The sequence below is a fragment of the Amblyraja radiata genome, chromosome 9 (genome assembly GCF_010909765.2).
Source record: "Amblyraja radiata isolate CabotCenter1 chromosome 9, sAmbRad1.1.pri, whole genome shotgun sequence".
In the NCBI taxonomy this organism is placed as follows: Eukaryota; Metazoa; Chordata; class Chondrichthyes; order Rajiformes; family Rajidae; genus Amblyraja; species Amblyraja radiata.
The window spans coordinates 3,243,485-3,270,247 of NC_045964.1; the positions used below are offsets into that span (position 1 = coordinate 3,243,485).

The 26,763-nt window shown below is 46.5% G+C and overlaps 1 protein-coding gene across 4 annotated transcripts in view; it reads left to right on the forward strand.

The window, feature by feature from the left end:
- The window catches only part of evl (Enah/Vasp-like), a 201,585-nt gene that overhangs the window by 127,362 nt on the left and 47,460 nt on the right, over positions 1-26,763 (forward strand). For all 4 annotated transcript variants that reach the window (XM_033026500.1, XM_033026502.1, XM_033026501.1 and 1 more), the window contains 4 exons: positions 5,242-5,305; positions 8,644-8,702; positions 20,534-20,772; positions 24,424-24,557. In XM_033026500.1, the coding sequence (XP_032882391.1) occupies positions 5,242-5,305; positions 8,644-8,702; positions 20,534-20,772; positions 24,424-24,557 (496 nt within the window). The remainder of the gene's footprint in view (positions 1-5,241; positions 5,306-8,643; positions 8,703-20,533; positions 20,773-24,423; positions 24,558-26,763) is intronic.

A 26,763-nucleotide genomic window follows, 5' to 3' on the forward strand; every position in this document is an offset into this window, starting at 1 on the left:
AGATTCGATGTACCGTCTGGTGTTGAGGGGAGGGTAGGGGTGCTGCCGCCGGAAAGATGAAGCCTTGGGTGTAGTTGGGATCTTCATCAGCCTGACCGTTTTTGCCTCATTATCCAGCTCCCTGACCTGCTTCGGCAGATCTTCCCCGAATAGGAGGTTTGGTTGTTGAATGTTGCCGGCCTTGCACAATGCTGCGAATTTGGGGTTCAGAGCAGGGCGAATGGCATTTTTTCGCAGGCAATTGATCTTGAAATGTGCATTGCACATTAATGCCGTGGCGTCCTGCTGAACATCAGACAGGGGTCCCCCATCCACCGCCCTGGCAAAGGCCGTGATGCCTGAGGCGAGCAATCTCAATATTGTTTGTAGCTTCACCTCCTGGGCTCCAATGTAACCCCAGATGGAGTGATTTACCGCCGGCATATTCAATGAGGCACAGTTAGCAGGAGTATGGTACTTGTTGGTAGTTTCCTCCATGGCCAGATCTTGGAGCTGGTATGAGGCCAGGTATTCTTAACCCCTCTAAACACTTCTGAGTCTTGCCCCTCATGCCTTGAGGTATGCTCCCCAGCTGTACCTCCGAACTCTGAGTCAGTGTAAAACTGACCCCCTCCTCAGAGAGGGAGACATTGTGCAGCCCTGAAACAAGTGCCGCTGCCGTGGGCTCTCGAGGAGACCCGCGCTGATATAGCTCCCTCCTTTGGAGCATATCATTATGGAGCAACCTCTCCATCAGGTGCTCCATGTTGGTTAGTCGCCCAAAGACGCTACCCATTGAAGGAGGGGAACCCTCCTGGCCCGACTCGTCCGAGCCTACGGGCCTGACAGACTTCTTCGTGGCTTTCCGCCCAAGAGTAGCCAAGGTGCTTTCACCCGGCACCAAGCCTGTAGCCGCTGGCTCCACCGCCAGCGACTCGGAAGGCGAAATGGACAGCCGCCCGCTACCCGCGGTCCCGCGGTCTTCCGTAGTCGGTTTCCCCACGGCCCGTCTCTTCACCTTAGACATATTCTCCTCTTGGTTCGAACTCGTTCTGAATGTAGAAGTTGAACCCGGAGAAACGACCTCAGAGAAAGTTTAAACACTTACCTGAGGATTTTAAACTTACCGCTGGAAGGAGCGACGCGCCTGCCAGTCAGTCGTTGCGAAATGCGTTAGACGTAATGACGCGCATGCGGGCTGACGGCCTTCTTCATGTAGTCACTCAAGTAAAATCACATGTATTATCAAGGCACATTTTACATGGGCAAAGTGCTGGAAAATGAGCAGACGGGTACTTGATGGTTGGCATGGACATGGTAGGCTGTTTCTGTGCTGTCTGACTCTTAGCTGGGGTACACATTGATGGGGCCACAGCTAAAGTACAGTGTGAAGTGCCAGTCGCCGCATTATACGCAGAATGTGGTCGCGCTGGGAGGATGCAGAGAAGCTTCACCGGGAATGTTGACTGTGGAGTAACGCTTGAGCAGCACGGTGGCGCAGCGGTAGAGTTGCTGCCTTACAGCGAATGCAGCGCTGCAGACACGGGTTCAATCCTGACTACGGGCGCTGTCTGTATGGAGTTTGTACGTTCTCCCCGTGACCGCGTGGGTTTTCTCCGAGATCTTCGGTTTTCTCCCACACTCCAAAGACGTGCAGGTTTGTAGGTAAATTGTCCCTTGAGTGTAGGATAGTATTAATGTGCAGGGATCGCTGATTGGTGCAGACCCGATGGGCTGAAGGGCCAGATGGCGACAGATGGCACAATGGGCTAAGTGTTCGGCTGGCAGCCGGAAGGTAGCTGGTTCGAATCCCGCTTGGAGTGCATACTGTCGTTGTGTCCTTGGGCAAGACACTTCACCCACCTTTGCCTGTGTGTGAATGTGTGTGAATGTGTGTGAGTGATTGGTGATGGTCGGAGGGGCCGTAGGCGCAGATTGGCAGCCACGCTTCCGTCAGTCTGCCCCAGGGCAGCTATGGCTACAGAAGTAGCTTACCACCACCGAGTGTGACTGAGGAGTGAATGAATAATGCGATGTAAAGCGCCTTGAGTATTAGAAAGGTGCTCTATAAATCCCATCCATTATTATTATTATTATTTCCACGCTGTATCTCTAAACTAAACCAAACTTCACTTGTGAGGAGAGACAGGATAGACTGGGTTTGTTTTCACTTTTAGTTTAGTTTAGAGCGTGGAAACAGTCCCTTCGGCCCATCGAGTCTGCACCACAAGGGACAATTTACAATTTTACTGAAGCCAATTAACCTACAAACCTGTACGTCTTTGGGGTGTGGGAGGCCGAAGATCTCGGAGAAAACCCACGCAGGTCACGGGGAGAACGTACAAACTCCGTACAGACAGCACCCGTAGTCGGGATCAAACCCGGGTCTCTGACACAATAGGGTAGTAACTCTACCGCTGTGCCACCAGGCCGCTAGGAAGCGGAGAAGAGAAATGACTGAGGAACATGAATTGACGAAGGGCATAATTAGTGTAGATAGTGAGAAACCTCATGCTTCAAGCTGCATCTTTGCATAAACATGCCTTGTGCAGAGAGGATCTGGAATAAATTTGGCGTCATGTGGAAAATATTGGCAGAAATGCTCAAACATGTTCACTGTTTTGTCAAAATTCAATGCTGCATCCATAAAGGTAGTACACAAACACAAGAGGATCTGACCAGTCTGAAGCAGGGTCTCAACCCAAAATGTCACCCATTCCTTCTCTCCAGAGATGCTGTCTGTCCCGCTGAGTTAAAGCCCTGTCCCACGGTACGAGTTCATTCCAAGAGCTCTCCCGAGTTTGCCCTGATTCGAACTCGGAGATTTACGGTAATGGCCACTCGTCGGTACTCGGGGCTCTCGTGGACTTTTTTCAACATGTTGAAAAATCTTCACGAGTTTTCCCGTGCTTACCTGCCGTTAGCGAGTCTTCCCGAGTACCTGCCGTTAGCGTTACGAGCCGCTAAGAGAAGTCCCCGAGCTCCGACGTACCCGCTATGTACATTCTACGTGCTTCCACAAGTTTGATTTTTTTTTAACTCGAGAGAGCTCTTGAATGAACTCGTACAGTGGGACAGGGCTTTTACTCCAGCTTTTTGTGTCTATCTTCGGTTTAAACCAGCATCTGCAGTTCCTTCCCACAATAGGATCTGACATCTGGTTTGATACCGGGTTTTGAAAGCTACTGTATTAGACTTGTTCTGATGAATCAATGTCAAACTTCAGTCCAAATGCAATAACCAGGAACTGCAGCTGCTGATTTACACAAAAGGACACAAAGTATCCCTGGGGAGAAGGGATGGGTATTGTTTCAGGTCGAGACCCTTCTTCAGAAGAAGGAAGTCTGAAGATGGGTCTCGACCCATAACGTCACCCAATCCTTCTCTGCCTGTCCTCTGCGTCACTCCAGCATTTTGTGTCTATCTTTGGTGTAAACCAGCATCTGCAGTTCCTTCCAACACAAAGAACACAAAGTGTTGGAGTAGCTCAACACCTCTGGAGAACATGGACAGGTGACATTTCGGGCCAGGACTCATAGAAACATAGAAAATAGGTGCAGGAGGACGCCCTTCGAGCCAGCACTCGCCCATTCATTGTGATCGTGGCTGATCGTCCCCAATCAATAACCCGTGCCTGCTGAAAAAGCTACTTTTCTTAACAACTAAACCAGGTTCGCTTCTTAATAAACAGACACCACACAAACTGTTTGGTAGACCAGTTCAAAACTTTACTTAACATCGGCCGATGGAAGGGAGGGAGAACTCCAGTCAAGTGACCAATACAGACACTTGACCGTCCTCCGTCCACTTCTCTGAACAACAGAATTACATTGCATTATATAGTGTTTCTTTGTCACCATAGCACATTCCACAGACATTAGTCATGGTCAGAGGTACAGGAAAAGGCATCACATCAAAGGCCTTTTGTCACATGGTACAAGATAACATTGGCCATTTGGTTTACGACATTTTATCTTCACAGAGATCACCCTAGCTCTTTCGCTGCTTCCTCTCTGTCATTTGGTCCCTCATAAACATTGGCCATTTGGTTTACGGCATCTTACTTCAAAGAGATCTAGTTCCTCTCTGCTTGTCACTTGGGAGACAATGTTATGGTATTTATTATCTCACACACCGCAACCTGAGGCAAGCCTAATTTGACAATAAAGATAAGCTGTAAGCTAGCCCAGAAACCTATTTTAATATTTTCTTATTTTTGTGACTTTATTCGGCTTCATCACTGCCTTCTCCCCATATCCCTTGAGTCCACTAGCCCCTAGAGTTCTATCTAACTCTCTCTTAAATCCATCCAGTGACTTGGCCTCCACTGCCCTCTGTGGCAGGGAATTCCATAAATTCACAACTCTCTGGGTGAGAACGTTTTTTCTCACCTCAGTCTTAAATGGCCTCCCCTTTATTCTAAGACTGTAACCCTTTATTCTGAGACTGTGGTCCCTGGTTCTGGACTCGCCCGACATTGGGAACATTTTTCCTGTATCTAGCTTGTCCAGTCCTTTTATAATTTTATATGTTTCTGTTAGACCCCCCTCATCCTTCTAAACTCCAGTGAATACAAGCCTAGTCTTTTCAATCTTTCCTCATATGACTCTTCTTCAAAGTTACTCCAGCACTTACAGTCATAGAATCACAGCGCGGAAACAGGTCCTTCGGCCCAACTCGACCACACCGGCCAACAATGTCCCACTTGCCCACATCCCTCCAAACCTGTCCGATCCATGTACCTGTCTAAATGATTCTTAAACGTTGGGATAGTCCCTGGCTCAACTGCCTCCTCTGGCAGCTTGTTCCATACACCCACCAGAATTTGTGTGGAAAAGTTACCCCTCCGATTCCTATTAAATCTTTTCCCCTTCACCTTGAACCTATGTCCTCTGGTCTTCGACTCACCTACTCTGGGCAAAAGACTCTGTGTGTCTACCCGATCTATTCCCCTTTGTGTCTTTTGTTTTGTAAACCAGCATCCGTGGTTCCTTATCTCTCCAGGAAATTCCCACTCCCACTCATCAGGGAGATAATGGATCTGACCAATTTGAAGGAACACTTTAGGAACTTTGACCTCACCATTCAGATGCACGGGACCTCCATGTCCACCATCTGCTCAGAGATCCCTTCATTACCAGAAATACCACCATTTTAAGACTGCAGACTTGTTTTCTATTTTACCCTGATGTTGGATGACCCCATTGAATTACCATCAACAGAAATGAAGATGGAGATTAAAATGTTGATCTTCTCTTTCAGGTCCTACAGTGCAACGTCAGGTCCAGAATGGACCACCCTCTGAAGATCAGGAAGCGCAGCGGAGGTAAAAAAACCCAATTACAACACCTTCTGTAAGATTATTGTGGACAGCGTTTTCATATATTATATGAATTGCAATGCTTTTTATTTTGTATGTAATATTTTGTATGCAATACTTGTTTACTCTCTATTGATTACAGAGTAATTGATTGCTCTGTATGGAGCGCTTGTTAAAATTGATTATTTTACAAAAAGGCTGAATGTTTCTCAACTACCACCAAGCGCGGTGGCACAGCGGTAGAGTTGCTGCCTTACAGCACCAGGTTCGATCCCGACTACGGGCGCTGTCTGTACGGAGTTTGTACGTTCTCCCCGTGACCTGCGTGGATTTTCTCCGAGATCTTCCGTTTCCTCCCACACTCCAAAGACGTACAGGTTTGCAGGTTAATTGGCTTTCGTTTAATTGTAAATTGTCCCAAGTGTAGTGTATGTGGTGTCAATGTGCGGGGATCGCTGGTCGGTGTGGGCGCGGTGGGCCGAAGCGAGTGTTTCTGCGCAGTATCTCTAAAATAAAACATTGGACCATTACTATTAACAATAACAATATTTAAAACTGCTGCAGATTGAGAACTGTACAACTGACAGAAAGAGATAAGAGTTTAGATATACACATTTTATAAGTTAACTAACTTTTACAATATGTAAAATTTCAAGCACAAATTGACCATCACTTGTTTTTATTTTAAAGATTTTTATTTGGGAAAAAAATAGCTTTCTGAATTTATCACATTCTAGCACAAAATGTTCTTATTTTAACATCCAGCTGTGTAAGCTAATATGACCATACAAGTTCTTCAATCCCTGAAGCTTAAATGATAAAGTGTAATTCTCCGTACTTATTCAGCATGCCCCCAACAACTCTCACCAACTTCTACAGATGCACCATAGAAAGCATTTGATCGGGATGCATCACAGCTTGGTTTGGGAACAGCCCCATCCAAGACCGCAAGAAATTGCAGAGAATTGTGGACGCAGCCCAGACCATCACATAAGCCAACCGCCCTTCAATTCACTCCATCTACACCTCACGCTGCCTCGGCAAGGCCAGCAGCATCATCAAGGACCAGTCGCACTCGAGCCACTCCCTCTTCCCCCCTCTCCCATCAGACAAAAGGTACAGAAGTGTGAAAACGCACACCTCCAGATTCAGGGACAGTTTCTTCCCAGCTGTTATCAGGCAACTGAACCATCCTATCACCAACTAGAGAGCAGTCCTGAACTACAATCACTACATTGGAGATCCTCGGACTATCTTTGATGGGACTTTATTGGCTTTATCTTGCACTAAACGTTATTTCCTTATCATGTATCTGTACACTGTGAGCTGCTAGATTGTAATCATGTATTGTCTTTCCGCTAACTGGTTAGCACTCAACAAAAGCTTTTCACTGTACCTCAGTACACGTGACAATAAACTAAACCAAACTAAATAACATATAGGTTTATGGAGTAAGACTGACTTACATCTGAAAACTGAGTGAAGCCCCATAGCAATTTGCACTCTACTTTAGTTCCCAGCCCTCCACTGATGTGCTGATTATTTTCCCTTTAGCTGTGTAAAGCCCCTGTCCCACTTACATGTCCTTGGCACACTAATTACGCGACTTCATGGTTGCGTTGAGGCGCGACGGTCCCACGATGGTCCCGCGCGATTTCATGCGCCCGCACAGCCGTCTGGAGCTCGTGACGTCATTTGAAGATGGACACACAATGCTGGAGTAACTCAGCAGGACCGGCAGCATCTCTGGAGAGAAGCAATGGGTGATGTTTCGTGTTGAGACTCTTCTTCAGTCTGAAAGAAGGGTCTTGACCCGAAACGTCACCCATTGCTTCTCTCCAGAGATGCTGCCGATCCCGCTGAGTTACTCCAGCATTTTGTGTCTATCTTCAATATTCTTGGCCCCGCTCTGGGAGTAGAAGTGGGGGCGGATCCGGACCACAACGGCCGTGAGCCCCAGGCCGAGTTCGGCGATTGGTGAGACGTTGCGTCGCGCCATGGTCTTGGGCCTGTCCCACTTTGGTCGTCAGTTGGCGCGCGAACATTTTGTTCGCTACAAAAATTTCAGAGTCCCGCGCGATGTCGTGCCAACTCCATACCACTCCGCGCTTCTCAGTGGGACCGGCCCCGCGAGGCCACACAATGCCCGTGTGCCTCAACGCGACCACGAGGTTGTGTAATTTGCATGCCAAGGAAACGTAAGTGGGACAGGCCCTTAAGTTGTTTAGGGCTCAAAGCCAACTAATCAATACAGAAACCTGTTTCACGTGGCCACAGGATTGGGAAGCTGGCCACCTAAGATCAGTCAGCATCTAAATTCACATCACAACAAACTGATCAGCTCCAATTAATCATCCAGGCGGAGAAGATATATCGACCCGAAACATCACCCATTCCTTCTCGCCAGAGATGCTGCCTGTCCCGTTGAGATAGTCCAGCATTTTGTGTTTATATTAGATACATGTCTACTGCAGGCTGTGTGCTGTACGTGTGGATTTTGGGGTCAAACGTACACATTGTTCCAACACTCATTGAATAAATGGAACAACATTGAAAAGTTGTCCTAGCGGGTTGTAGAACACAACATTCGCATGTTTTGTCCAGAATTCTCCTTTCAGTTGAAAACTTAAAATTCTTTGATTCTCAAAGCAGTGAATGTGAGCAGCACTCTTTACATGGTGACTATTTGTATACCCTGGGTGTGCAAGCAAAGAATTTCACTCTGACTTCTCACAAGGCGGCACGGTGGCGCAGCGGTAGAGTTGCTGCCTTAAGGGCCTGTCCCACTATACGAGTTTACCCAAGAGTTCTCCCGAGTTTAATAAAAAATCAAACTCGTGGTAAGCACGTAGAATGTACGTAGCGGGTACGTCGGAGCTCGTGGATGTCCCATAGCGGCTCGTAACGCTAACGGCGGTTACTCGGGAAACGTGGTAAGCTCGTGAAGTTTTTTCAGCACTGTGAAAAATGTCCACGAGAGCCCCGAGTACCTACGAACGGCTATTACCGTAATTCTCCGAGTTCGAATCAGGGGAAACTCAGGCGAACTCTTGAATTACCTCGTACAGTGGGACAGGCCCTGTACAGCACTTGCCGCGCCAGAGACCCGGGTTCGATCTGTACGGAGTTTGTACGTTCTTCCCGTGACCTGTGGGGATCGCTGGTCGGTGCGGACTCGGTGGGCCGAAGGGCCTGTTTCCGCGCTGTATCTCTAAACTAAACTAAACTAAACTAAGCCATGGAACTGGCCACACTTTGAGGTCATGTTTATTTATTAATAAAATATTGTTTCACCACTACCTTAAATAGATCATGTCAGTAATTTTTTTGTAAAACTTCTTTAGGCAGATAATGGAACAACGTCATGAGCAGATGGAGAGAGATCGGCGAGCGTCCATGTCTGGTGAGCTGTTTATTTCATTGATGTTGATTCAGATCCTGAGCTTCACTGTAATAGAAATGTACAGCCCCAGAAAATGTTCAAAGTTTTCATTCAATATTATATATGGACATCAATGAATGAATGAATGAATGAATGAATGAATGAATGAATGAATGAATGAATGAATGAATGAATGGAACTTGAATGAATGAATGAATGGAACTTGAATGAATAAATGATACTTTATTCTCACTTGTACCTAACCATAGTGAAATGCTTTGTTCACCATACGACCTAGGTTTAAGGGGAAGGGGAAAGATTTGAGGGGTAACTTTTTCACACAGAGGGTGGTGGGTGTATGGAACAAGCTGCCAGAGGAGGTAGTTGAGGCAGGGGCTAATTCAACATTTAAGAAACAGTTAGACAGGTAGTTCAAGTTCAAGTGAGTTTATTGTCATGTGTCCCTGATAGGACAATGAAATTCTTGCTTTGCTTCAGCACAACAGAACATAGTAGGCATTGACTACAAAACAGATCAGTGTGTCCATATACCATTATATAAATATATACACACATGAATAAATAAACTGATAAAGTGCAAATAACAGATAATGGGTTATTAATGATCAGAGTTTTCTCCAAGCCAGGTTTAATAGCCTGATGGCTGTGGGGAAGTAGCTATTCCTGAACCTGGTCGTTGCAGTCTTCAGGCTCCTGTACCTTCTACCTGAAGGTAGCGGGGAGATGAGTGTGTGGCCAGGATGGTGTGGGTCTTTGATGATACTGCCAGCCTTTTTGAGGCAATGACTGCGATAAATCCCCTCGATGGAAGGAAGGTCAGAGCCGATGATGGACTGGGCAGTGTTTACTACTTTTTGTAGTCTTTTCCTCTCCTGGGCGCTCAAGTTGCCGAACCAAGCCACGATGCAACCGGTCAGCATGCTCTCTACTGTGCACCTGTAGAAGTCAGAGAGAGTCCTCCTTGACAATCCGACTCTCCGTAATCTTCTCAGGAAGTAGAGGTGCTGATGTGCTTTCTTGATAATTGCATTAGTGTTCTCGGACCAGGAAAGATCTTCAGAGATGTGCACGCCCAGGAATTTGAAGCTCTTGACCCTTTCAAACGGGACTGTGGGTCCCCATCCTACTCCTTCCAAAGTCCACAATCAGTTCCTTGGTTTTGCTGGTGTAGAGGGCCAGGTTATTGTGCTGGCACCATATGGACAGTTGCTCGATCTCTCTTCTGTACTCTGACGCATCCCCATCAATGATACGACCCACAACAGTGGTGTCGTCAGCGAACTTGATGATGGAGTTCGCACTGTGACCGGCTACGCAGTCATGAATATAGAGTGAGTACATGGATAGGACAGGTTTGGAGGGATATGGGTCAAACGCAAGCAGGTGGGACTAGTGTAGCTGGGGCATGTTGGTCGGTGTGGGCAAGTTGGGCTGAAGGGCCTGTTTCCACACTGTATGATTCTATATATGTGGCATAGGAACAGAATTAGCCCATCGCGTCTGCTCTGTCATTCGATTATTGCTGATCTATCTTTCCCTCTCAACCCCATTCTCCTGACTTCTCCCCAAAAACGTAGACACCTTTACTAATCAACAATCTGTCAATCTCTGCTTTAAAAGTACCCATTGATGTGGCCTCCACAATCTCCACATAACAGTACCCATCTGTGGCAATGAATCACATAGTTCCACCACCCTCTGGCTAAACAAATTCCTCCTCATCTTCAGTCTAAAGGTACATCCTTTTATTCTGAGGCTATGACCTCTGTCCCTAGACTCTCCCACTAGTGGAAACATCCTCTCCACATCCACTCTATCCTAGCCTTTCACTATTCTGTAAGTTTTAATGAGGTCCCCCCTCATCCATCTTAACTCCTGCCCAGAGACGTCAAATGCTCATCATATTTTAACCCTCCTCTGGAACCCCCCCCCCCCCCCCCCCCCCCCCCCCCCCCAAATGCAAGCACATCCCTCCTTAGATAATGGATCCAAAACTGCTCACAATGTTCCAAATTCCTTACAAGGCTGTTTGTGTTTCAAGGCCAGCAGGGTGGTGCAGCGGTAGAGTTGCTGCCTCACAGCGCCAGAGACCCGGGTTCGATCCCGACTACAGGTGCTGTCTGCACGGAGTCTGTTCGTTCTCCCCGTGACCGCGTGGGTTTTCTCCGGGTGCTCCGGTTTCCTTCCACACTCCAAAGACATACAGGTTGTAGGTTAATTGGCTTTAGTAATCATTGTAAATTGTCCCTTGTGTATAGGATAGTGCCAGTGTATGGGGCTTGCTTGTCGGCACAGACTCGGTGGGCCGAAGGACCTGTTTCCGCACTGTATCTCTAAACTAAACCACGTGAGAAAATGTATGAGCAGCATTTAAATGTGGTGGGGCATGTGGAATTCGTTGCCACATAAGGCAGTGGAGGCCAAGTCAATGGATATTTTAAGGCAGAGATAGATAGATTCTTGATTAGTACGGGTGTCAGGGGTTATGGGGAGAAGGCGGGAGAATGGGGTTAGGATGGAGAGATAGATCAGCCATGATTGAATGGCGGAGTAGACTTGATGGGCCGAATGGCCTAATTCTACTCCTATCACATGACCTTTTGACTGCAGCCCATTATATGCTCAAGGAATTTCAAGGGGAGATGCAGCGAGACCTGGGTGTCATGGTACACCAGTCATTGAAAGTAGGCATGCAGGTGCAGCAGGCAGTGAAGAAAGCGAATGGTATGTTAGCATTCATAGCAAAAGGATTTGAGTATAGGAGCAGGGAGGTTCTACTGCAGTTGTACAGGGTCTTGGTGAGACCACACCTGGAGTATTGCGTACAGTTTTGGTCTCCTAATCTGAGGAAAGACATTCTTGCCATAGAGGGAGTACAGAGAAGGTTCACCAGACTGATTGCTGGGATGTCAGGACTTTCATATGAAGAAAGACTGGATAGACTCGGCTTGTACTCGCTAGAATTTAGAAGATTGAGGGGGGATCTTATGGAAACTTACAAAATTCTTAAGGGGTTGGACAGGCTAGATGCAGGAAGATTGTTCCCGATGTTGGGGAAGTCCAGAACAAGGGGTCACAGTTTAAGGATAAGGGGGAAATCTTTTAGGACCGAGATGAGAAAAACATTTTTCACACAGAGAGTGGTGAATCTCTGGAATTCTCTGCCACAGAAGGTAGTTGAGGCCAGTTCATTGGCTATATTTAAGAGGGAGTTAGATGTGGCCCTTGTGGCTAAAGAGATCAGGGGATATGGAGAGAAGGCAGGTACTGGATACTGAGTTGGATGATCAGCCATGATCATATTGAATGGCGGTGCAGGCTCGAAGGGCCTAATGGCCTACTCCTGCACCTATTTTCTATGTTTCTATGTTAACACAGCAGTAAACCTGAGGGTGAGCCAAGTTACAATTGAAAATTGGCATCGTATGGAGGTGAAGGATGCTGATGCAAGTCCCGGTGAAATGTACCCAGTTACACCTGACATTAAGCAGTTTCATTCATCATCCTTTAAGGGATTTATTGTTCTGGCTTTGAGGAGAATAGAAATATTCCTCCCGGGCCCCGTGTCAAATTCCACATCCTGCCCGGTGGAAACGCTGCCGTTGAATTCAGTGGATTCTCTGAATGGGAAGAGGGGCTAAGAATAAGCTGGTGGGAGAAACGAGGGCAGGATACAAATACAAATGTTATTTCTGTTCATGTTTCTGTGCTGCAAGCGAGGGGTGAAGCTAAAAGTGTGAGTACACAGTAGCAGGTCAACATTTATAGTTTTATGCGGGATTCTCCGATCTATGAATACCATCAGTATTGGTACGTAACAGAAGGGTGTAACGTTCCCACGGCAGTGTGTACGTTACACTACCAGGGCAGAAGAGTTATGGGCCTGTCCCACTTACGCAACTTTTTCGGTGACTGCCGGCACCTGTCGTAGGTCGTTGCAGGTCGCCAAAAATTTCCAACACGTTGAAATTCCAGCGGTGACCAGAAGGACGATACAACCCTTTGGGCGACTGAGGAGATTACTCACGACCATACAGACGACACCCTGGCGACATGTCGCGGGGTGAAGCCTGTATGGTCGTGAGTAGTCGCCCAAAGAGTCGTACCTTGTTCTGGTCACCGCTGGAATTTCAACATGTTGAAAAATTTCGGCGACCTGCTACGACCTATGACGCCGAAAAAGTTGCGTAAGTGGGACAGGCACATTAGTGAGCCGGAAGATAGGGAGGGAAGGTCATAAGGTCATACAGGAGTAGAATTAGGCCATTCGGCCCATCAAGTCACCCAGAGAGTTGTGAATTTGTGGAATTCCCTGCCACAGAGGGCAGTGGAGGCCAAATCGCTGGATGGCCTTTGAGCCAGCACCGCCATTCGATCCAGCATCACCATTCATTGTGATCATGGCTGATCGTCCCGTATCAATAACCCGTGCCTGCCTTCTCCCCATATCTCTTGACTCCACTAGCCCCTAGAGCTCTCTTAAATCCATCCAGTGATTTGGCCTCCACTGCCCTCTGAGGCCGGGAATTCCACAAATTCACAACTCTCTGGGTGAAAACGGTTTTTCTCACCTCAGTCTTAAATGGCCTCCCCTTTATTCTAAGACTGTGGCCCCTGGTTCTGGGTTCGCCCAACATTGGGAAAAAATTTCCTGCATCTAGCTTGACCAGTCCTTTTATAATTTTATATGTTTCTATAAGATCCCCCTCATCCTTCTAAACTCCAGTGAATACAAGCCTAGTCTTCTCAATCGTTCAGGAGAAACACAACACCGTGAAATAAAGATAGACTGGAGAAACTGTCCTAGCTGGGAAGAGTGTAGAGAAGATTCAGGAGTATATTGCCAGGACTTGATGGCCTGAGTAACAGGGAGAGGTTGGGCAGGCCAGGACTTTATTCCCTGGAGTGCAGAAGGATGAGGGGTGATCTTATAGAGCTGTATAAAATCATGAGGGGGAATAGATTAGGTAAACAATCACCACCACTGCTTGTGGCAATGAATTCAATGATTCACCACCCTCTGCCTAAAGAAATTCCTCCGCGTCTCCATTCTAAAGGTATGTCCTTTTATTCTGTGGCTGTGGAGGCCAGGTCTTTGGGTATTTTTTTAAAAGCAGACATTGACAGGTTCTGGATCAGTCAGGGCATCAACGATTATGGGGAGAAGGCAGGAGAATGGGGTTGAGAGGGAAAGATAGATCAGACATGATTGAATGGCGGAGTAGACTTAATGGACCAAATGGCCTAATTCTGCTGCTATCACCTTATGACATGGATTTTTCTCGTTGTTTTTCATGAAGTAGACTCGGTAGGATGGATTGCCTAATTCAAGATTTGGATAGAGTGGATGTGGAGAGGATGTTTCCACCAGTGGGAGAGTCTAGGACTAAAGGTCACAGCCTCAGAATTAAAGGACGTTCCTTTAGGCCTACTATTCCACCTATGTTCTATGTTTCTATGTTTCTAGTCGGAGGGTGGTGAATCTGTGGAATTCTTGATAGATTCTTCATTAGTACGGGTGTCAGGGGTTATGGGGGAGAAGGCAGGAGAATGGGGATAGGAGGGAAAGATAGATTAGCCATGATTGAATGGCGGAGCAGGCTTGATGGGCCGAATGGCATAATTCTGCTCCTATCCTTATGATCTTATCATCTTATTCTGTACCTATGATTTATGAACACAATTAGGCAGCTTTAATGAGCATATGCGAAAGAAAGGTTTTCAAATATCAACAGCTCAAGATTGGAAACACTTGAGTGAAAACATTTCACTCTTTCATATCTCTGATGAAGGGTCCTCGGTATAAAACGTTACCTCTATATCTATTTCTACAGTCGCTGCCTCACTGTTAGTGAGTTATAAGCATTTTCCATTCTGCCATTTGACAGGGCAACGACTGATGTGAGGATAATTTCAACCCTGCATTCAACCATATAACCATATAACAATTACAGCACGGAAAACAGGCCATCTCGACCCTTCTAGTCCGTGCTGAACACGTATTCTCCCCTAGTCCCATCTGCCTGCATTCAGACCATAACCCTCCATTCCTTTCCCGTCCATATACCTATCCAATTTATTTTTAAATGATAAAATCAAACCTGCCTCCACCACCTTCACTGGAAGCTCATTCCACACAGCTACCACTCTCTGAGTAAAGAAGTTCCCCCTCATGTTACCCCTAAACTTCTGTCCCTTAATTCTGAAGTCATGTCCTCTTGTTTGAATCTTCCCTACTCTCAATGGAAAAAGCTTATCCACGTCAACTCTGTCTATCCCTCTCATCATTTGAAAGACCTCTATCAAGTCCCCCCTTAACCTTCTGCGCTCCAAAGAATAAAGTCCTAATTTGTTCAACCTTTCTCTGTAACTTAGTTGCTGAAACCCAGGCAACATTCTAGTAAATCTCCTCTGTACTCTCTCTATTTTGTTGACATCTTTCCTATAATTGGGCGACCAGAATTGTACACCATACTCCAGAATTGGCCTCACCAATGCCTTGTACAATTTTAACATTACATCCCAACTTCTTTCTATACTCAATGCTCAATATTCACTTGAACAATATTCAAGTTCCTTTGAAGAAGAATTCTGGAGAGTTATGACCTTCTGAGAGAATTTGTTTTGTCTTGTCTATGTTTAAATCTGTTATTTGGAAAAAATGTGTCCCCAGGTCATAGGACTGGGTGTAATATGTAGAATTGTTGTTGTTAGATGTGCTTTGAAGTGAAGTCTTGCTGTGGGGTTATGTCACAAGGTCGCAAGGAATAGGAGTAGAATTAGGCCATTCGGCCCATCAAGTCTACTCCGCCATTCAATCATGGCTGATCTATCTCTCCCTCCTAACCGCATTCTCCTGCCTTCTCCCCATAACCTCTGACACCGATTTTGAGGTGGTAAGGCAACCGATGTGCCTATATTCTGACAGCATCTATACAATGCCTGTTGCTATGCAAACGTTTTTTAACTAGGGTTCAAATCCCACAATGACACAGGTGAAAATGTAAATTTCAAAAGATTCAGTCCTTTGGCAAAAACCCAATATCGTGTATCTGGACCCAGCCAAGAATTTTAAAACTGAATGTTGGCATAAAACGCGCTACATACATGTAGCAACATATGTGGTTCTATTTCCAGAATGGTCCATTCAACATATGATTCTATAAGCAAAAAGTTGAAATTTCTTGGAAATGGTGACAATGTCTACATGTCCTTAATTGATAGAACTGATCTTAATGAATTAGGTGGTGCAGCGGTAGAGTTGCTGCCTCACAGCGCCAGAGTCCCTGGTTCGATCCTGACTACGGGTGCTGTCTGTACAGAGTTTGCAAGTTCTCCCCGTGACCTGCGTGGGTTTTCTCTAGGTGCTTCGGTTTCCTCCCACACTCCAAAGACGTGCAGGTTTGTAGGTTAATTGCCTTTGATAAAATGATAGTGCCCCTATTGTGCAGGATAGTGTTAGTGTACGAGGTGATCGCTGGTGGGAGCAGACTCTGTGGGCCGAAGAGCCTGTTTCTACACTGTCTCCCTAAAGCCGAAGGCAAAATTAACACATTTTGTTATAACTACTGAAATAAAGTAGGACCCTATATGTAAAAATGTAATCTATGAAGCTGAATCTGACAGGGTTTCAGTGTACAGTCAGTATCCCTGGGCCATTACCAAAGAAAGGTCAAGTGATAGCAGAATTAAGCCCATCAAGTCTGCTCTGCCATTCAATCATGGCTGATCTATCTCTCCCTCCTAACCCCATTCTCCTGCCTTCCCCCCATAACCTCCGACACCCATACTAATCAAGAATCTATCTAACTCTGCCTTAAAATTATCCACTGGCTTGGCCTCCACAGCCTTCTGTGGCAAAGAATTCCACAGATTCACCACCCTCTGACTACAGAAATTCCTCCTCATCTCCTTCCTAAAGGAACCTTAATTCTGAGGCTATGGCCTCTGGTGCTAGGCTCTCCCACAAGTGGAAACATCCTCTCCACATCTACTCTATCCAGGCCTTTCACTATTCGGTAAGTTTCAAAGAGGTTTCCCATCATCCTTCTAAACTCCAGCGAGCACAGGCCCAGTGCCGTCAAACGCTCATCATAAGTTGACCTACTTATTCCTGGGATCAATAATCCATTTCAAAGGGGTAATAGTCAAAGGGTATGTGGGATACAGAGAGAAACGTGTGCTTTTTATTCAAGAGTTTGTGAATAACAAATCGATGCATCGTTGCCTGCCCTTCACTCATGTACCGATGCTGATGAAGTTCTCAGCTTGTGTGCAAGGGCCTAGTTAGAGTTTCTACGCTTCTCATCACCCCTCACCAGCTCCCTGCCCTTTATCCCCCTCAATCAATCCCCTTCATCTCAGGCTCACAACCCTGGGCATCCTTGCTCTCTCCTTGCTAGCTCGAGGATATTGCTACCACTGGCATGCACCAAAATAACGAATTATCACATAGTTCGAGGCAAGGAAGAGTTCACATCCTGTAAAAACAGCAGATGCAATTTTTGTATTTCTTTTTAAGAGTTCAAATTGCCCCTTAACCAGAATTCATACGCCTGAAGAAGGGTCTCGTCCCGAAACATCACCCATCCCTTCTCTCCAGAGATGCTGCCTGTCCCGCTGAGTAACTCCAGCATCTTGTGTCTACTGTGTCAATGTTAAGCCTGCTTCTTTACTTTTCAAAGGTTGCTCTCAACTTAAAGTGCAATACCTCACTTTTAATACTTTTTTTCATTCCTTGATTCTATACACATTAAGATTTGATACACTTTAACCTACAATAGACAATAGACAATAGGTGCAGGAGTAGGCCATTCGGCCCTTCGAGCCGCTTCAATGTGACCATGGCTGATCATCCCCAATCAGTACCCCGTTCCTGCCTTCTCCCCATATCCCCTGACTCCGCTATTTTTAAGAGCCCTATCTCGCTCTCTCATGAAAGTATCCAGAGAACCGGCCTCCACCGCCCTCGGAGGCAGAGAATTCCACAGCCTCACAACTCTCTGTGTGAAAAGTGTTTCCTTGTCTCCGTTCTAAATGGCTGACCCCTTATTCCCCTGATATAGATATCGCATTTCAAAGTGGGATTTTTTCCCCGTAGATAGTAAATATCCTACAGTTTGTCGGGCTGAAAATACAGCCATGTATAATTAATACCCCATGCCCTCTCTCAGCATGTTTTTCATCTTTGATTTTTAATTACGGAACATTTTAAACTTTGGTAATTCTTTTCTGTTTTGACTTCTAAGATGTTTCACTTATTGTTTCTTCTTCTTTTGCTTTTGTTGCCCAGTTTCCACTCTTCAGTTCAAAGTTGGCCCCTCTCCTTCTCACAGTCCGTCTCCCCCACCTGAGTACAATACCTACACCGTAACCAGGACGGCGGCAACGGCCCCCCCTCCGCCCTACGCCAGGGCCGTTTCCCTCGACTCTGCCACTTCTGCTCAGCCCATGTTTGCCGACCAGCATTGTTTCTCCCCGTCCAAGGGGCCTGCCGCTGGACATCCAATGCCTTCGATCCTCCACCTTGCAACTCTCCACGTCCCTCAGCTCCGCTTTCTCTCCAGTGCAGCGCAACCCCGGGACCACCAGGCAGCGAGTCCGACGGATCCCACTCGCTCTGATCTCAGCCCCCTTCCACTCCTCCCCGCTACCAGCTAAACCTGCCCGCGTTCCCCTGCTGCATCTTCTCTCCCCCCATCCCCCCATCTGCGGGCCACCTCTCCTCTCCACAAGCCTGGCGTACCCCAGCCCACTCTTCCTATCACCCACCCGTTGACTCATCTGCCGGTTGGGAAGATTAAAAGGCCAAAGGGTCAGGTGATGCGGGCAGTTCCCTCCCACGCCAACCAGGAGGGTCAAGATGAAAACCGGTTTTTAGCATCAACTAGCTCCTCTTTCCGTCGAAGAACTGATACCAAAGGTTCTTGCTTAGAATCTGGCCCTGAATGTCACGTCCCAACCTCAAGTGGTCCATGCGGCCCCTATGTTCACCGCCCACTGTTAGCGTCACCATCATTCCCTGCCCAGCAGCTTTACCATCCTGCCCCAATCTGTGTTACATCCCCTCCATTTCACACCGCCCTCTCTCAGGCACCAATGTCCAAGAAGACCCCATCTCCTATGGTATCTATGGCTTCAGCCTCTGTTACCCGCTTGGGTAAGTGGGGCAACACGGGCAACAGGCCACCTTGCTGTGGGTCATGTTGACGGCATCTCGTTTAATTTCCTGCTCTTTGCTTGGCTTGAATGCAGAATCATTTTGTTTTTAGATGTTCATACTGACTTGTATAAGATTTTAAAGGACTGGTTCACTTTCTTCAGTTTGATATTATTTACGATATGATACAATAGAACTTTATTTATCCCAGGAGGGAAATTAATTTAAATGAAAGATTTTACAGTTAAGATATCTTTTAGCCAGTATAGACTGTGTTTTCTCCCTTATTCTGTATCTGAAAAAAATCTGAAATCTGGATTCTGATTACTGGTTGTTGTAATGTCCATTACAATCACTACAAAACAGGAATGTTTCGCAATCACCAACCTTTGGAAGGTCCGGCCTGCTTTATAGAAGCAGGGAACTGCAGATGCTGGTTTACCACAAAAGACACAGAGTGCTGGAGTAACTCAGCGGGTCAGGCAGCATCTTTGGAGAACATGGACAGGTGATGTTTCGGGTCAGTGCCCTTCTTCAGACTGATTGTGGGGTAATGCAGAGAAAGCTGGAAGAGAGGAGAGGCAAGGCAAAGCCAAGTGAGTGATAGGTGGATACAGGCGAGGTGGGGGAGGGTTTGCTAGGCAGATGTTTGGACAAAGGTCTTTTGTCTCACACCTTCTGTCCTTTCATCGTTGGCCTTTGTCCATCTGCCAAGCAGCCCCCTCTAATCTATATCCACCTATCACGCCCCTCCTCTCTGCCAGCTTTCATTCCCCTCCCCCCACCCCCCTCCACAATCGGTCTGAAGAAGGATCGCAACCCAAACCATCCCCTATCCATGTTCTCCAGAGATGCTGCCTGACCTGCTGAGTTACTCCAGCACTCTGTGCTTTTTTTTCACCAAGCTTCCTTCCCGAAGATGCTACTTTTTTTGCTACTTTTGATGCTTTATTTTAATGTAGATAGAGAAGAAAGATTTAAACGTTTAGGTGACAAATATAAAGCACGTCAATGAATATTTTGACATCTACCATGTTATAGCCCTGTCCCACGGTACGAGTTCATTCCAAGAGCTCTCCTGAGTTTAAAAAAAATCAAACTCGTGGTAAGCACGGAGAATGAACGTAGCGGGTACGTCGGAGCTCGGGGACGTCTCTTAGCGGCTCGTAACGCTAACGGCAGGTACTCGGGAAGACTCGCTAACGGTAGGTAAGCACGGGAGACGCGTGAAGATTTTTCAACACGTTGAAAAATGTCCACGAGAGCCCCGAGTACCGACGAGTGGCCATTACCTGTAAATCTCTGGTTCGAATCAGGGCAAACTCGGGAGAGCTCTTGGAATGAACTTGTACCGTGGGACAGGGCTATTAGTCCTTTAAAATAGCCCTCGTTAGAAGGGAAGATACATATACTAACCACCTGTCTCAAAAATAACTCGTACAATATATTAATGGACTTATTACTATTATTTTAATCAATAATATTGAACATACCGAGTGACTAACCATAGAAGTGCGGATTAAATTTTAACAGCATTGAAGCATTAACAATTTATAAATCTTTATATAATAACATGTTTTGGTGTTTGAGAACGTTTGGGCCATGTTGCATGGAAGTGAGGCTCTTGAGATGGATTAACCCATGACTGAATGTCTTTTAATTTCTATTCTAGCTGGCCCTGTTGGTCCAGGTGGGCCCCAGACACAGGTGACCTGCTCTCCACCCCCCCCTGCTGGTGGTCCTGCACCACCTCCACTTCTGCCGGGGCCACCACCAGCCTCTGCAGGTGGACCTCCACCCCCTCCTCCACTGCCGGTTGGGGGAAGCGTTGGGGTGAGAGGTGACGAGGGTCACTCGGGGTCGGGGCTTGCCGCTGCGCTTGCGGGAGCCAAACTGAGGAGGACCAGCAGGGTAAGCATCATGACCACCTCCAGTTGCTTCATGAAAAACAACGGGAAAAATCCGTCATAAGGTCATAAGTGATAGGAGCAGTAAATAGGCCATTCGGCCCATCAAGTCTACTCCGCCATGGCTGGTCCATCTCTCCCTCCGAACCCCATTCTCCTGCCTTCTCCCCGTAACCTCTGACACCCGCACTAATCAAGAATCTATCTATCTCTGCCTTAAAGATATCCACTGACTTGGCCTCCACAGCCTTCTGTGGCAAAGAATTCCACAGATTCACCACCCTCTGACTAAAGAAATTTCTCCTCATCTTCTTCCTAAAAGGACGTCCTTTAATTCTGAGGCTATGACCTCCAGTGCTAGACTCTCCCACTAGTGGAAACATCCTCTCCACATCCACTCTATCCGAGCCTTTCACTATTCTGTAAGTTTCAATGAGGTCCCCCCTCATTCTTCTAAACTCCAGCGAGTACAGGCCCAGTGCCGACAAACGCTCATCATAGGTTAACCTACTCATTCCTGGGAACATTCTAGTAAATCTCCTCTGTACTCTCTCTATTTTGTTGACATCCTTCCTATAATTAGGCGACCAAAATTGTACACCATACACACTGTACACACTGTACAGATGTTGGTTTAAACCGAAGATAAACACCGAAGATAAACACAAAATGCTGGAGTAACTCAGCATCGGTGTAGAAAAGGAATAGGTGACGTTTCGGGTTGAGACCCTTCTTCAGACTTCAGTCTCGATCAGAAACGTCATTTATCTGTGTTCTCCCTGTCTGACCCGCTGTGTTACTCCAGCTTTTTGTGCTCATCATTAGAAAAATCCATGGATAGAGGAACTGCAGATCACGATTTGTGGATATCTCCTGAATGCAAATTTGTTTTAGTTTCAACAATAATTGACTACATTTTTAAATGCCTTCCAAAAAATGACACTAAGTGCTGGAGTGACTGAGCGGGTCAGGCAGCAACTCGGGAGAACACGGACAGGTGACGTTTCGCGCCGGGACCCTTGAGTCACAACCTGAAACCGGCCATATTTTTCCAGTTACTCTGGTTTCCTCCCACATTCTAATGAGGTACTAGATTGTCGGTCAATTGGCCCTCTATAAATTGCCACTAAAGTGTAGGGAGTGGATGAGAAAGTGGGATAGAAACATAGAAATTAGGTGCAGGAGTAGGCCATTCGGCCCTTCGAGCCTGCACCACCATTCAATATGATCATGGCTGATCATCCAACTCAGTATCCTGTACCTGCCTTCTCTCCATACCCCCTGATCCCTTTAGCCACAAGGGCCACATCTAACTCCCCCTTAAATATAGCCAATGACCTGCCTCAACTACCTTCTGTGGCAGAGAATTCCACAGATTCACCACTCTCTGTGTGAAAAATGTTTTTCTCATCTCAGTCCTAAAAGATTTCCCCCTTATCCTTAAACTGTGACCCCTTGTTCTGGACTTCCCCAACATCGGGAACAATCTTCCTGCATCTAGCCTGTCCAACCCCTTAAGAATTTTGTAACTTTCTATAAGATTCCCCTCAATCTTCTAAATTCTAGCGAGTACAATCCGAGTCTATCCAGTCTTTCTTCCTATGAAAGCATAGAACTTAGTGTACTTAGTGTCAACAGCAGGTGATCGACGGTTGGCAGGGCATGTTCCCATGCTGTATCTCTACAGTAAACTTAAACTAAAATTAAACTCAGAAAGTAAATCATAGAAATGAGTGCAACAGCTATTAATACTTGGTAATGTAGGATTACAGTTATCTGTAACTGCAGCAGGCTGAAATATTCACTACAGGGTAGTATATCTGAATGATGATCAACGTGGCTAAATATATAAAGGGAAATCGAGGAGCTAAAATTAATCTTACATATGAAGGCAATGTGAGCATTGCATCAGCGATCTATTCATTTCAAACAGTATTTCTTCCCACTGAATTTAATGGAACTAACCATTGGACAGTGTATATAAAGGTTTATTACTTCACCTGACCAACCCTGGCTGAATATGAATTTTCTTGCCAGAAACGTTAATATTAGTTGGCAGTTTTAGTTTTGAGATACAGTGGAAAGAGGCCCTTTGGCCGGCCGAGTCCGCTCCAGTTAGTAATCATACGTACACTAGCACTATCCCGCATACTAGGAGCAATTTACAGCCTAAAAGCCTCTGAAACGCTAGTTTAATATCTGCCTCCACCAGGGGCGGAAAACCCGGGGGGGGGGGGGGCAGAGGGGACACGTCCCCCCCCCCCCCCCATGTTTTGAGAGGCGGGGGACATCCCCCCCCAAGTTTTTGTGATCCCGATTTTAAAATCTCCGCTTTTAGCGCTGGATTGAGCCTCCGAAGCCTCACGTGTGTGTGTGAGTGTGCGCATGCGCGGGTGGCCGCCAAAAAATGGTGTCCCCGTCCCCTCCATGTTTTGATAGCGAGTTCCGCTCTTGGCCTCCACCACCACCCGTGGCAATGTGTTCCAAGCCCCCACCACCTTCAGTGTATAACAAACTTGCCCCCCTCACCTTATAGCGATGCCCTCTAGTGTTGGGCATTAAAACAACTGTCCATCCTATTCAGGAAAACACTTTTATATAATGCCAATGAGATCGGTAATCGGCCTAAAAGCTGTTGTTGATCGTGCAACTCTCGACTCATGCTGTGTCCACAGAAAGCTTGTGGTTTCTGCTCATTATTATTGACGTCTGAATAAGGGTGTCGACCCGAAACGTCACCCATTCATTCACTCCAGAGATGCTGCCTGTCCCACTGAGTTACTCCAGCATTTTCTCTCGAACCTTCGGTTTAAACCAGCATCTGCAGTTCCTCCTGACACTGCGATCAGTTTCTAACGTTATCTTATTGAGATGCAGCCTGGAGATTTGCTGGGCACTTTAATTGCCCACAGAAACATAACAAGAGCAGCAAGCTCAAAGAATTTTAAATTCCTCACATTCTTACCAAACCCCTGCGTAAAAGGTGATGTGCCGATACAATATGATAAGTTACAGAGACTGAATTAGCAAAGGTAAGGGAATCGAGAACCAAAGAGCATAGGTTTCAGGTGAGGGGGAAAAGATTTAATAGATTTAATGTAACTTTTTTGCACAAAGAGTAGTGAGTGTATGGAACGAGCTGCCAGAGGAGGTAGTTGAGGCAGAGACTATCGCAATGTTTAGACAGGTACATGGATAGGACAGGTTTCGAGGCCAAGTGCGGGCAGGTGGGATGGGGCATGTTGGTCGATGTGGACACGTTGGGCCGAAGGGCCTGTTTCCACGCTGTATCACTCTATTAACATCTTTACTTGGTCGGGAAACTGTACTGTTTGTTTTAAATCACAAGCCGAATCCTTATCAGTGTATTGAAGGTTCTTGTGAAGTTAAAAGCATGGATTGCGTTTTGTGAAGCCCATAGCAGTAGAAATTCTACAGTTTGCTGTTTCCCTGCACGTGGCCATCAGCACCCAGCTACCATGCCCGCCAGCGCCCCTTTTGGACGAAGCCGAATTTCTAAACCACCGCCACCCTTAGTTTGTACAAAAGTGTGGAGATTGTCGAAACTGCGTCACGGAAGAATCGATGTTAATAATATGTAGGAAGTTGTAGATTGCCCTAAAATGTCACCCCTCTTTCTGAAACACCTTTGCAGCCTGAAGAAGGTTCCGGAAGTTCCAGTCCGGGGGGAGTTGCTAAAAGTGAGGCCAATCGCAACAGCTGTGGAGGAGCGCCATCAGGAGGAGGAGGGGGCCTGATGGATGAGATGAATAAACTGCTGGCGAGAAGGTAGGTGCTGCACTCACGGCCATGAGACCCTAATCCACTAGGCCTGACACACACAACATCACATTGCAGGAGGAACAGCACCTTATATATCACTTGTGTATGAAGGAACTGGTTTAAACCAAAGATAGTCATTTCTTCAATTCATTTATTTTCTTCGATTAATTTCTTGAGTCTGAAGAAGGGTCTCGACCCGGCACGTCACCCATTCCTTCTCTCCAGAGATGCTGCCTGTCCCGCTGAGTTACGCCAACATTTTGTGTCCATCTCATATCTCTTGATAGACACAATGCTTGAGCTGGTGTAACTCAGCGGGACAGGCAGCATCTCTGGAGAGAAGGAATGGGTGGCGTTCCGGGTTGAGACCCTTCTTCAGACCCAAAACATCACCTATTCCTTTTCCCCAGAGATGCCGTCTGACCCGCTGGATTACTCCAGCTTTTTGTGTCTGTCTTCGATTTGAACCAGCATCTGCAGTTCCTTCCCATTCATATATCTCTTGGCCTGCTTACAACCCAATGGTATGATGATTGATTTATCTAATCTCAAGTAACTCCTACATTCCTCCACCCACCATCCGAGTTGTCCAACCAGTTCTACTGGTCGCACCCTTGTATACCTTGTGTTATCTCACCTTCCCAGCCAACAATGGGCCATTCATTATGTGCTCCACCCTTCCTGAGGACATCTGGGGCCAGCCCTGATTTATTCTGGCCTTCTCTCGCCTCCAGGGTACTTTCACACCCCTCACCTCTAGTTTCAGTCTGATGGATCTTTGGTTTTGACCCAGAACATCACTTGCTCCTTTCCTCCAGAGATGCTGCCTGACCCGCTAAGTGACTCCAGCTTTTTGTCTTTCTTTGGTATAAACCAAAGATCCTATAGATAGACCACTCCTTCTAAATGCAATGGGCTGGCGTGTAGTACGCAACGGAGCGGAACGTGGGCCTTTTTTTCATCCATTTCAGTAACCCGACCCGACCCGCAGTGTAATCAACGTTGCAGGGGAACAGTTCGTGTTAATAAATTATGATTCTGAAAATGAGGAGAAGATTTTTACCAAATAACTTTTATTTTTACGAGGATGTTTCCGTAACCGGCTCCCGTCTCCGCGCTAGTATCTTTGCTCCGCTACGGGATCTTTGGTGCGGAGACGGAAGCCGGTTACGGAAATGGGGCCGAAAATTACCCATGAATCTGCCCATGACCGTACTACAACTTTTTCATCGAGTGGACCATCTTGCTCGCTATAGGATCTTTGGTATAAACCAGCATCTGCAGTTCTTTCGTAAACTTAAACCTACGCTTATACAGCAGCGAAATATCATCTGTTTCACTTGCATCACGTAAGTGGCTTGTGTTGAATAAATCATTGGGATACAATATCAAGGAGCAAGGCGGAATATTTACATCCAAGACGTACTGGACACCAGGATAGAGCTGGCACATCGCCTCATACACCTGTTTGATTGGCAGCATTTTTGGAATAATGTGCTCGTTTAATTAAAACCAAAGCCTGATTTGCACGCTGGTAGTTTTTAAATAATGAGCTCAAATTTACGCCTGCAGCTTAGTCAGGTAAATGTTTAATTGACGTGTTTTTGAGAGAGGCGCAGCTTTTCAAGAACGTAACCCCGTGTAAAACTCGAGGTGCCTGTGCGGTATGAGGAGTAGTCGGTTCGGCTAAAACGGATAACACGGCAAGGCTCTACAATCAATAGTTGCAGGAACATCGGTGGTGGACCTGTATCACTGTTTGAAATGAAAATGGCTGACACCGTGGTGTAACATTGGGCACTTGACATGTTGTAGACACATAGCTAATTGCATCAGTAATTTGTGTGGTTGTGAACCTGACCCTGGGCACTGTACACACAACTGGCACCGACCTTGTTTTCAGCAGTCAATAGACAATAGGTACAGGAGTAGGCCATTCGGCCCTTCGAGCCAGCACTGTCATTCACTGTGATCATGGCTGATCATCCCCAATCAGTACCCTGTCTCCCCATATCCCTTGACTCTGCAATCTTTAAGAGCTCTATCTAATGGCCCTGTCACACGGTACGAGTTCATTCCAAGAGCTCTCCCGAGTTTAAAAAAACAAAACAAACTCGTGGTAAGCACGGAGAATGAACGTAGCAGGTACGTCGGAGCTCGGGGACGTCTGTTAGCGGCTCGTAATGCTAACGGCAGGCACTCAGGAAGACTC